Source organism: Cuculus canorus, chromosome 7, assembly GCF_017976375.1.
Source record: "Cuculus canorus isolate bCucCan1 chromosome 7, bCucCan1.pri, whole genome shotgun sequence".
Taxonomy (NCBI): Eukaryota; Metazoa; Chordata; class Aves; order Cuculiformes; family Cuculidae; genus Cuculus; species Cuculus canorus.
In genome coordinates, this window is record NC_071407.1 from 17,072,247 (window position 1) to 17,085,020 (window position 12,774).

Sequence of the window (12,774 nt, forward strand, 5' to 3'; positions counted from 1 at the left end):
AGCTGCTTATATCAGGTCTCAGTATGACTAGATTTAAGCTACAGATCTGTGTTGAATTAGTACATTCACTACTTACCGATGCTAATAAATTAAATGGAATATAAATTTAAAAACAAAACAAAAAACAAAAAAAACCCTCTAAAACCTGGAATAAAAGGAATATTTTTTGTATCTTTCACATTCAAAATTCAATTGTTTACATTCAGAAGGCTGGTGATCACATAGTACAGAAAGTAATTCCAAAAAATTATTTCAGCCTTTAACGTTATATTACTTCTTAAGAAAGATAGTACATGAAGTATTTGTGTGGATGAACGTGTGTTACATTTCAACTGCACACCAGATGTATTTATTTCTTGCTATATAAATATTTACGAAAAAGTCTTTAAAAACTGGATGTCAATCTAGACAGTTACATAAAAAGCTGTCTCTCCAGGTTTCAATATTTTTTTTTATTTGTATAGCCAGCTAAACATAAAAAAACCAGCCACTAATTATTTTAGGCAGTTATTTACTACTGCAAGGCTCTGTAGCTGCAAATATAGCTGCAATCTCATAGCTTAGTTAAAAATAGCAAGCCATTGTTAGACTAAGCACTTTATAATTAAAGCAACTGCATGCTGAACTCAAAAATGCAGCTTGAAGCACCAGCCAAACAGAAATGTTTTCAAAGCAGTTCCAGTGCCAAAACTGTTTTATACAATTACTTATGTTTGATACTCTTCAATCATAACGGTGAAATCTTTTAGACAAATAACTACTTAGAAATATTTTTTAAGATGATGGGTTTTCTTAAGCAACAGTTCTCAGTTTGGGCAGTGGAAAGAAAAATCAGTAACAGATGAAGATATAAACCTTCATATGATGAAGCCCCTGCTCCCGAAGATGAAAGTTCTATATTATGAAAAGAGAAGAAGTTACATGACAAGTGACAATAACATTTTAGAAACACATCACAGAGCAATTGATTTTAAAATAAAGTTGAAAGCCTGAGAAAATATAGAGTTCATATGGGCCAGAATTCAGCCTCCTGATTAAAATACAAAGGTATTATTCTTCCTGTACATATTCCAAAGGGAAAAAAGAGCATGTAGCCGACAATATATATCGTTTTGATGCTTCTATTTCAGCTTTGTATAGTTCCTCCCTACAAAACAATTTTTTTTAATAATTTTGAAATCTTAAGAACATTTAGGAAAACTGTTACATTTCAGGGCCCACTAAGATATCTTCACATACTGGAGACCATAGACTACTTTAGCTTCCCAATCCTTCAGAAGCCAGACCAGGCTTAAGGGATGGCACTGACCCCAAAGGAAGATAATCCGTGGTTTTACATGGAAATAGCCATTCCAGTGTCTACCCCAGTAGAGAGAGAATCCAAATAAGATTTTCTCAGTTACTTAAGTGCCTGGGTTTGAAGTATAAATGAGCTGTGATTCAGCAGTGTTCAAGCGTTCTGTGGGTAGTACAAGTGAGCCCTCAAGAGCTCAGACCCATGGATTTCCCATTCCTTTTTTCTCTTTTGCTTCTAGTGATGTGTGGAATACATGGAAAGAATGTTTGAACAAGTCTTACTTCAACAGCAGTGCTTCTAAGAGGACTGGGTTATAAGCTTGAAGTTATGTGATTGAAAATACAGTTCCAGCTGTTAAGATAAATACTTGGCTCAAGTCACTACAGGATTAAAGCCAGTAATTTTGTTTTTAAACTCCTGACAGTGCAACCAACTTAAGGTCAAATTGGTCTCTTTCAGAGAAGTACATATCATATAGATTTCATAAACACAACAGAAAAAATAGTACTTTAGATTCTTATTGTGGCAATGGCGGAAATGGGTTTGAGCCAGTGTCCTTCAACCTAGTGTAGACAGTCAGATAAATAAATTTTGAGCCTGTTTAGCCATGAACTTTACAATTCTATATGTACAGCTAATATGCCGTACTATCTTTATTAAAATTTTTTTTGGCAAAATAAATAAATTAATTAACTTCATATATGTAACAGAATTTCAAACTAGTTACTGCCATTTCCATGGTGATGTAGTTTAAATGTTACAATTGTAACACTATTTTGAAAAGTCCCACAGCATTTTTTCTAAGAGCATTGTTTTGAAAACTGCAGAAACAGATAATCTTGTTGCTACAGAATTGAGGAACAATAGGAAAATATACTTCAATATCTATCTTTGCTGTTCCTCATAACACAAGAGAAGATAGCAAGTTACATACTGATCAATCAATTACCTTCTACTTCTCCTCCAGAAGAAGCAATTTTTGAGAGACTTAAATATGTTGTTCCTACTATATCGTTTTTTGTAAGACGATCCCTACAAAATGAAAACCAGAAAGATTTTTTATCAATGTAATGCTGGTCATCCTACACAGAAGCAAACTACCAGTGACTAAATGCACTCCAAGATAGCGTACAAACATTTTATATCAATAGGAATGCTTTATTATTATTAACACAGATGGTAATGGCTACAAAAGTTACAATGGCTACAAATGGTTACAAAAGTGGGCTGCATCATGAACTCCCCTGACTTTTACACTATCAACTAAACAGCAAGTGCTCAATGCACAAAATTAATAATACTGTCATGTTACGCTAATCAAGTCTCTTATAAAGAAACAGTAAAGGAAGATACTGAAACACTTGCTTAAATACATGTATAGAACCAGACTTTTCTTCACGTTATGTAATTAACTTTCTCTAGTACTTTGATTAAGAATCATAACTCACCAGTCAACAACTGCAAGTTTTATTTTCTCACACATTGAGGGAAACTGAAAAAAAAAAAGCAATTAAAATATAATAACCCATTACTTATTTCACCTCTGTAATGTTGATGCCCTGAGTTTTGGAAGGATGGCTGTTTTCTATAGAAACAAGAGAAAAAACTGACCTTGACTTGAAGATAAATAATTTTATTCCACTCTGGATTAGCATTTTTCTCAATTATATTTGTGCAAACCTGCAAAAAATGAAACCAACTATGCAGCACATCAAAGATATAACAGATTAAAGAGCACATACTAAGTATGATTTATGTTTACAGTAGCTACAATTTAATGTGCTTTCACACTGGTACTGATCTCTTGTATCACAGCAGAGAAACAAGATGAAGGAATGACTTGATTCCAGCTTGCTTTATGCATATTTCAGAGAAGATGAAGAATGTATTCTATGGAAGAGCTTATATTATTTCATAGTCATATCTACAAAATCCTCGACATTGCTGGGCGTGGCAACTTGACTCTATAACATAATAAAGGACTGACATTTTTCTTCTTAAAAAAAATAAAAAGATTGGCTAGCAATGAATATAGATTGTGCAATTGTGCTTCAGCTCCAATGTGGTATTTGAAGGAACACATTCATAATAAAATGTACAAATACTATTAACCTGTCCAGAAAGATCTATATCATCAGTTACTTAAAGCAATCAGGAACAATTGGTCGGCAAGCAATCTGGCACGCATCAGTTCCTACCATTTAGTCATACATTCCTTTTATTAGTCATCAGTTTTACACCCATTCTACAGTACCCTGTAGCTTGTCCTCATTTTATGAAGTGAACTTTAGGGCTAATGCTTTTTCATTTCCATAATTACAGTAAACTTAAAAATTTATATTGGCATATGAAATCTTCCCTCAGAATTATAATCAGAATGCAAAGATTGAGATATTTACTAAATTACCTTTTTCCCGGCAAAAGAAACTTCTACAAATGGATCTACCAGGTTTTTCTTGTCTGGTTCTCCTCCAAATATTTCCTTGACAGTCTGTGCAAAAGCATCATCCACTGGAGAGGTGTCAAAAAAGCAATTAAGCTTCATGCTTTTAAAAATTATTTTATTTATTTATTCAGCCTACATAAGAAATCACTCATAGCAATTCCACCAAAATCAACCATCTTACAAATCTAGATACAGTAAATTCTAATCTGATAAACACTATGCTGAACAGTGTTACTGGCTAAAAATGGAGAATTTGGGCTTAGGAGCAGTTTCAAGAAAATACATTTTTGAAACATCATACAAAATGCTGATGTGTTCCTGAATTTAGAGGCATAGTTTTATTTGAAAAATATTATACATGTACCTGTAGACATTGCTTTTTGTTGTCACAGGTATAGGTGAGAAATTTTGCTAAGAAGATATAAAAAGTCACCTATATTCTATCAGAAAACACTGGCATATAATGAGAGAAAGAGCCTTTGTCTCAGCAACATGGAGTTGACACAAGCAAAATCTCACTAAACAAATTGAAGTCAACATTCTTAAAAGCTCCCCTGCCCTCCAACGCTGTTTCTTTGAGCTTATGGTGTTCGACTTCTAGCATGCAGCTTTCTGGGAAATGGCCAGTGCCAGCTCCTTATTTCCTGGGACCACTCAGGAGCAGGTTGCTGGCAATACAGCCTGAGTTGGCCGTCACGGCAGTGGCTGACTGATTTCAGCAGTTCTATGGCCTCTCCCCCACTGCAAAATAGCTGCAGCTTTGAGCACCTATAAAGAATTAATGGATTGCTGGGAAGAGGAAGGTGCAGGGGTCCATCAGCGATACTACTTATCTACTAGGATCCAAATGGCTTGCAGAGAACCAGCTGTCTGATAACCCCTCAAAGGTGGGCAGGGTTTTGGATCCCACAGGAAGTTGACACACGCACTGTATGCTTGAGCTAGACTTGCACAGAACATCCAGCTTGTCTGCAGATCAACTGCACTTGAATGTTACTTGCAAGTACTTCTGCAATTGGAGAAAAGCTAATGAAGATGATCCTTTCCCACTACCAGAAACTGTATGGCCCACTCAGCAACAGAGAAACATTACTAATCTAATGGGTAATATATTAAATCATCCATTACAAGAACTAGGCTCGCTGAGCATTACCAAAGAACATGAAATGGGCTACTTAAGTCATCACAGAACTATTGGCTCAAGTAACAATGTAAAACACCCATGCTGTTTTGTGTTCAAGCAGTGTTTCTGGACACATAACATAATTTTTTCTAATGGTCATCAAACACACCTATGGACAAGTGAGAAGTGACATACTTTGTGGAATGTCCTCTGCTCTGTAGATTTTGAGAAGGAAAGTGACCCATCGAAGAGCAGTTCCAGCAGGTAATAACAGATTGCTTTCCACATCGTCACTTTCATTCTCTCTTTCCCTTTTTTCAACCTGTTGGGAGATACAGTGGTATATAGTGTCTGCTATATGAGAAACACAATGTGATTACAGAACTAAGGTGATTAGTTAAACTGGTGCCCACAGTACTCTCCAGAGGACTGCTGTCAGTTTCATTATCAAGAATGAGATTTTGTCAGATTATCAAGACACAAAAATGAATTCTACCTAAACTCTTTTACGTACATGTTTATCTCCAAAGTACTGAATTACAGGAGCTCATTATAATCACACTTTAAAAATCATCATCGTCAGATAATGGTGATTTTGGCAGTTGTACAATGCAAACTTCATTAATATGTTGATCAGGCTGATTAGCTACGCTAAGAAGAATTAAATATTAGCTTGCATAAAACACAATCTAACTCATCTCTGCTTCCAGGATGCGAAGAAGTATCTACAAATGGTAGATAAATGCACCCAGAACTGGTCCACAGTTTGCATAACTTGACAAGATAATAAAATAAGCTTTGAGTTAGCCACTTAATATTGGATGCCCTTGGAACAACTTCTAAATCTCATCTTACTTTTAAATATTACTCACAGAGTGAATTACACAGTGAATTTCTATCATAAATGATGGGGGGACATGAATAAATATCTGTGGGGTAGAGAGGGGAAGAAAAACTTTGAAATGAAACTCACTGGTGGCTCATCTCCAGTTCCTAGAACAAACATGCTGACTTTCATATAGCCTTTAGCTCCTGAATTCGTATCTTCAGGATCATTCAGCAAAAGCCATTTTCTCATGACTGCATGGCCTAAAATAAAACAAACACCATGACCAATATCCCTTAAAAAATGGCAGAAATCATAAAAATCAAAGTCAACTGTTCCAAAAGCATGCTTTATCCTAAACCTAATTATTAAATCATTAATATTGTTAAAATTTATTCTGTCCTAGACAGGTCTCAACAGTGCCATTCAAAACAAGAAGTCTAGTGGTGTTAAAACGTTTTGGCCTGATAATTCATAGATATAATTATCAAACATTTTTGCATTATTTTCCACATTTTAGGTCTTTGATATCAAAACTAATATCCAAATTTGGGTGCTTGTACTTCATCTTGAAACCACTGAAAGGAGTTATATATTATTGGATCTTTTTAAGTTTATACTTAAAGCTTATACTTGCAATCTCAAATAACTTTCCATTATCTCTCTTCTTTTACTTTTGAAATGTAATGAAATATTCCAACTTCATTTTCAAGCTAGGAAAGAGGCTCTGAAGTAACTGTTACTTACCAGGTTCATCATAAACATAGCCAATGTCAATCTGAAATAAAGATCAAAGGCATTACCTCTGAAGAAATACCAAATCAGAAAAATGCTAGGGTAACTGCCCTCAGGTTTTTAATGAGTGCTACTACACTGTTTACTTCTCACAAACAGGAAAGTTTACATAGCACATTCTTGGGACGAGAAAGAGAAAATGCTTTACATTAAAAAAGATGGGATCTTGAACAGATACAGCAGCTCAGAAGAAAATGCAAAAGATGTATTAGAACTAACAGTTGTAGTTACTTTCTTCTTTCCTCAGATCCCCAGCTTTTTCATTTATCACAGACAGAAGAGAGGACTAGCTTACTGTTTCTTGAATTCCCTACGTTTCCCCATTATTTTAGGTTCTGATATGCTTTTCAGAATTATTTTGTTCCTATTTTCTGCTCAAGACCTCATCTTTCAGTTCCAGAAATGAAGCTTGTTTCTTTAAGGAATAATTTCTTTTTTTTCTTTCATGAAGATTATAGGCAATTTTCCCCCTCACTGTGCCAAATCTGGGCAAGATTGCACATATACTGTGACAGTATTTCAAACATGTTCAGGAAGGCAAGTTTGTTTGCTCATGGCAATTGAGGCTAGTATTCCTGGCTTAAAGGGTGATTTTCCAGAGAGAAAGCTCTTGGGGTTTTCTTCTGGAATGTGTATCTGCAGGAATAGAAAGCGGCTGAATGACATGCTGACGCATGCTTAGTGAAAGAGCAGTCCTTCACAGAGCGATATACCACTTTCTGAAACACTAAAAATTACACAGATAAGTGGGAGGCAAAAGCACCCAGCTCTGGGGCAGGAACAGCATCATTTAAAAAATAGTACTCTTCTATATTTGCATATTTTTCTAAAAACATGACCTTGAGACTTACTGAATTTATGCAGTAGAAAATAAGCAAACAGAAAATAGCAGCCAACACCGATGCAAATGTTATAATAGGGGATCCCAGTAGTCACTACTATTGTTATGTCAATGCTTTGTCTATATTGCTTTAGGAATACCTTCAACAGGCATTGAAGTCTACCTCCCAACATTGACCGTAACAAACACAAATAAACACAATCTTACCAATATCACCAGAACCACAGAAATGACTTGAAGTAAAAGACTCTTCCACCATCTCTTTTACTTAACGAAATTCTGACCAAAAGAACACTTTTCCTCATTACTTGACAATGTGTGTATCTTTATGCCACCACACACATCATTATTGTCCCTATTAGTTACCTAATAAAATTAACTCTTCAAACCCTAACTCATACCAAATAATCTCTGATACCTTTTGAGGAAAAAAATTACTTTTTGGTAAATATTTTTTTCTCTTGGATGCAAGATAGGGAATTTGGTGTGTAGACCATACAATTTTCTTTAACAATAATATTCTACTCAAATATGAAAACTGTTTACTAGTGCTTTGAGCAAATGGTCTCTAGCACGAGAAGCAAGACATCATCAGGTAATTCTTTGGCTCCATGCTAAAGTAGTATGAATTTAAATATTTAAAACATCTGCTTTTCTCGCATTTTATGTAATTCAGCCAAGATATGGAAGTTTTTTTTTTTATACTAACCTTAAATTCTCCCATTAGACAGTCTGCTCGCAGAGAATGAGAATCATACACCTAAAAAGACAGACAATCATGAAACAGGAATGTTCCTAAACATCATAGTGAAAAGGCTGGACAATGCTATATGTACCTAGCAGGCTTTTGGGCATGCATCATTTTTTCTTACCCGAATGCTAACTGTTTCATCAAGCAACTCTAAAGGAGTCATGCGGACATTGTAGAAAAATATCTGTTAAAGTAAAAACAAACAAAAAAACTGTCTCAAAATGAAAAACACAATTCTCTGAACAAAAAATGCAAACCCCTCATTTTAAGAGACTTGCCTCCTACAGTACTTTTGCCTTACCACCTCGCTGGACATATTATATAATAATTCAATGCACAGTAAAAACCTAAATTCAGAAAAATAAAATTACTACAAATAGACAAAAGACAGTTGCAACTTCCATTTGAATGAAAGCAATAGGCATAGTAGTGCTGTAAGCTTTCAGCACTGCCCTTGCTCCTTGCTCTGCAGTTCACATTTTTCAAAGAATATGTTCCATACATCTCATCTGAAATTTGACTTCGATCTAGATAGCTTTATCTGCTAAGACTGACGGCAACAGAGATGTGTTTAGCGATGTGAATACATAAAGAAAGGGACTGGGAACTGCAAAATACATATTAGTCATAATAACCCTTAAATATTAGAAAATTCTTATTCATTGATCATAATGAAAGCTGTAATAACTGTCTACATTTGATAGCATCAACGTTTCAGTTACAGTGTTCTTAATGCCACTTACTTCATCAAAATATGGGTTGTTTCCTCTTTTGATTCTTGTTCGGTGTGTCTGCCCACAAACATGAACTTTGACTACTGGTTTTATGTTATTTCCAGGCAACTGACGACCTTCAATGATTCTAACACGAATCTGGAAAATAAAATTTCAGGTATTTGTACTAATTCATTCCCTATATTATCTATCATCCCGGTGGCAATGATTTCTTACTCTATCATCAAAAAAGTCAGCCAACACCTGAAGTAGGTGGCACATATGGACTGGCCAGGCTTTTCAAACTTCATTATGATAGCAAGTATAATTTTACATTCATTTTACAAGAGAAGTTGGGGACAATTATTTCAGTAAAATTTTTTTTACTTGCTTTTATTACTTATTTCTAAAGTTACTATTGCAGTTTGATATCTTATAACTATACAGTAAGTAAAGTTCATCTAGATTTCAGGCAGAACTGTTAAAAATTGGACATCTCTGTAACAGGCAAATTTGAAGAATACTATTGAAATACAAGCTTTCAAACGAAGAGATTAATTCTCTCTATGGTGCATTAGATTTACACTCACACTACGTAGAAGGAGAAATGTCATGTCAGGCAGGAAAAGGGAAAATGCAACATTTAATATATCTATTACCTGGAAATCTTGAGGTTTGTTAGAAAGGATTCTTCGTGTTTTCTTTCCTTTAGTGATGCGTTTAGCTAGCTGGGCTTCCTTTGTGCCACTTGGAACTGTTGGTGTGATAACATCAACTGGACCCTCCATACCATCCTCATAACCTCCATCATCTTCTCCATCTCATACAGTAAAAAAACAGTGCAATTAATAAACAAATAGTACAGTCTGATATTAAAGTTACAGATGTAAGAGTCTGATATCCAAAAGTTCCACTAAAATTTTATTATCATCTCATTTCAATAATTTTTTTTGCTAACCACGTGATTCCAACTCCCTTTGAAATCTCATCATTTTAGCCTGCTTAAGAACAAATTTATATCCTATCCAGACTAACTGTAGATCTGTCCCTCTTCAGGATGCAGAGTATCTAATACAATTCCCACACATTCTTTTGAAACAATCAACTGAAGTTTCAGCAAAGTGTAGTTCAGCTGTAATTGTCACCAGAATAGTTCACAATACACCAGAAGTGATTAATTTTATTCTAGTTGAAGCCGTTTCCAGGCAGCAAGACTAGGCTATAACATAGCATTGGTTTGTACCTCAGAATCATATAAAAATGAAAAGATTCAGGGTCAGCAACTGAAAATAAAATTCTGAATCCTTTGCCACAGCATTTAAATGTAGAATAAGTTAAAGTTTCTTTGTAAGCCTCTTTGACAGTTCTGAAATCACAATACCCAAGTGGAAGACTGTTCTACAACCACATGACACTACAACATTGGATCATACAGTAAAATTCCAGTATTGCAAAAGAGGATCTGTAAATATCTAGACCACAAAAGTGTGTCAGACCCTTGTGTTTGCAGCTCCGTTTCTTATCTGGAGGACAGTGACTATGGTAAAGTCCACAGGAAAGTTAAGCTGTCTCTCTGGTGGTTAGTTTAACAGAATGTTTGTTAACTTTATGAATTAGTTTGCCAACACAGGGTGATGATCACTGCATAATCCTCAGTGATCCTCGTAAGAGAGATATAAAACTACAGAGATTGACATACCATGTATTTTAAAACCGGAAGACCCCACCTCCCTAACATCTCTCAAAATCCATCTGCCTAGATGGATCCATGAGACTTCTTTATTACACACCCTTACTTAGCACTTTCTAATTTCTGAAACTGAGCTGCAGCAATCTCAGCTGATTTTATTTCATGGGAAACAGATGCTTACGGTAATTAACTAAGGTGTGTTTGATAATTTGCACTGGAACAATTTTCATGCAGTCACTGGATGATAGCTAAAAACCAGCCACATTTTATTTTACCTGTACTATCTTATAGTTCAAGTATATTTTTTAAAAGCTATCAAAATAATCTTATATAAGTTACTTTGCACTTCTAGCCTTCACGTCCATATTTATATAAAATTATTTTGATGTGCAGTGATTTAACACACAGCTTTTGTATTTCCGTTACCTATCCTTCTGCAACCCAAGAACATCTCTCAGTGAAGTCAGTGGAATCAAAATTTCCCACCAGAAAACTTATTATTTCACTTTTTTTGTTCTTATTATCTAGCAGTAGATAATGGTCAAACTGATCTACTTCTCTTCAAACATATAATACATTTACTTCTTTCCGCACGAACATAGACTGGATTCCAATTAGGGTAATTATTTGCCTGTCAACTGCAAAAACCTCTTGTTACTTCACAGATATTTTTAGAATCTGAAAAACGAGAGGATCTCAAAAATACTCTCAGCAAAAGCCTGGTTCAAATGATATAGAGATTAAAGAACATTCCCTACTGATCACAATATTTCACAGGCTAGTCAAATATCAAGCCTAATATAAGATACAACAGTGTCTTTCAAAACTTGCATATCTACAGGAAAATAAGTGTAATGATTTAAGACAATCTTTTCAAAAAGCTCTCTGACACTGAAACATGAATATATTTTTCATGTAACAGAATATATTTTTCAAAAAATGTGACTTTCCTGCATTTTTTTGTTCGCCCTAACATTACAGCAGATTACTGCTGTATCTTTGAACATTCAAACCCCTTTGTTTCCTAATGAAAAGCCATTCTGAAAAGATTTTTAAGCAACACAATTCTTTTGTAATCTGATTCCACTGGAGAAAGTTATGCTAAAAAACTTTTTATGTCAGGAAAAGCCAATTTTCTTCCTAGCTGTAGTTCTGAATCATCCTTAATTTATTTAAAATCGTTCTGTGGCAGTCTTGACATGCTTGCTTCTAGTTACATTTGTTTCTGATAACCAATGCAGTTGAAACACTTTCTTGCCTTATCTTAAATACCTCCATAATCTACTAACAATAATGTCCTGAGAAAAGGTTGGAATACCTTCTTGTGTATTGGTCCCTCCTGGATCATTTGGATTTGCAGGTCCAGCTGGTGGCTCATATCCTACTACCAAATCAATTGTTGCCTACAGAGAAATCCACTGTTTTTTTATGTAGCACACAGAATTCAAGACAATTGATTTAAAGCAGTAAGTTTTGCTATCACTGTACATGAACAGTTAACTATTCATAGTCACAATACAGTTTATAACAAAATTTCAGCTATCAGTAAATTAATAAATTGTTAAGCTATATATACACACAAACAAAAAATACATGATTTGCAGCTATGTAACAGGCTCTAAAATAATACCTAAAAATGGAATCACTGTGGTTTTATTTAGAAAAATCTGTCACAATACAAGTATATAAGATATTCTACAAATATTAATTTATTTAGTTCCACAGTATTCATGGCAGACTAGGTGACATCCTAAATTTGCAGATGGAAAAAACAAAAGAAAGAAATAAAACTCCCTGATCAACAACATAACAAGTTTGAACCATAAGTAACCTATCCTATCTGGCTCTTCTAATTGCTTCTTCAAACCTCCATCCTGGAAGAAAAACACTATGTCATTTTCCATTCTAATTATAGGATTGTCTTTTTTTGTGCTCAAGTGTGGTTTTGGATTATTGAACAAATCATTATTATTCCTAGTTGCCACAGTAACATTTGAAGTCAGCAAAAAAAGCCCAACCTTGTGACCAACTAACCATGACAATAAACTACAGCTGATGAGATACTGGAATTACCCTTAAAGCCTCTTATTATTAAGTGTACTGGAATGCAATATGAAGTGCTTTAACATTTGGACTGTACAAACACAGTAAGGTCGCAGTTGTAGAAACTACTTGATTAATAACTAAGTTAATAAGTTAATAATTCTGTTAAATTTAAACATGTGCTAAACCAAGTTAAGCAAGTTCTTGTGCCACTTCCTGAAGTGAGCTGGCAGTGAACATGTGCATACA

The 12,774-nt window shown here is 34.7% G+C and overlaps 1 protein-coding gene across 2 annotated transcripts in view; it reads right to left on the bottom strand.

Annotated features, from left to right (window-relative positions):
• MYOF (myoferlin) overlaps nucleotides 1–12,774 on the bottom strand; it is a 68,913-nt gene that overhangs the window by 38,367 nt on the left and 17,772 nt on the right. Inside the window, exons 5-17 of one of the 2 annotated variants that reach the window (XM_054071577.1) lie at nucleotides 11,801–11,885; nucleotides 9,452–9,612; nucleotides 8,823–8,951; nucleotides 8,201–8,263; nucleotides 8,038–8,088; nucleotides 6,440–6,470; nucleotides 5,840–5,955; nucleotides 5,062–5,188; nucleotides 3,705–3,808; nucleotides 2,909–2,977; nucleotides 2,746–2,789; nucleotides 2,247–2,329; nucleotides 856–894 (exon numbers count right to left, since the gene is read on the bottom strand). In XM_054071577.1, the coding sequence (XP_053927552.1) occupies nucleotides 856–894; nucleotides 2,247–2,329; nucleotides 2,746–2,789; nucleotides 2,909–2,977; nucleotides 3,705–3,808; nucleotides 5,062–5,188; nucleotides 5,840–5,955; nucleotides 6,440–6,470; nucleotides 8,038–8,088; nucleotides 8,201–8,263; nucleotides 8,823–8,951; nucleotides 9,452–9,612; nucleotides 11,801–11,885 (1,102 nt within the window). The remainder of the gene's footprint in view (nucleotides 1–855; nucleotides 895–2,246; nucleotides 2,330–2,745; nucleotides 2,790–2,908; nucleotides 2,978–3,704; nucleotides 3,809–5,061; nucleotides 5,189–5,839; nucleotides 5,956–6,439; nucleotides 6,471–8,037; nucleotides 8,089–8,200; nucleotides 8,264–8,822; nucleotides 8,952–9,451; nucleotides 9,613–11,800; nucleotides 11,886–12,774) is intronic. The other variant, XM_054071578.1, reaches the window with a different exon arrangement.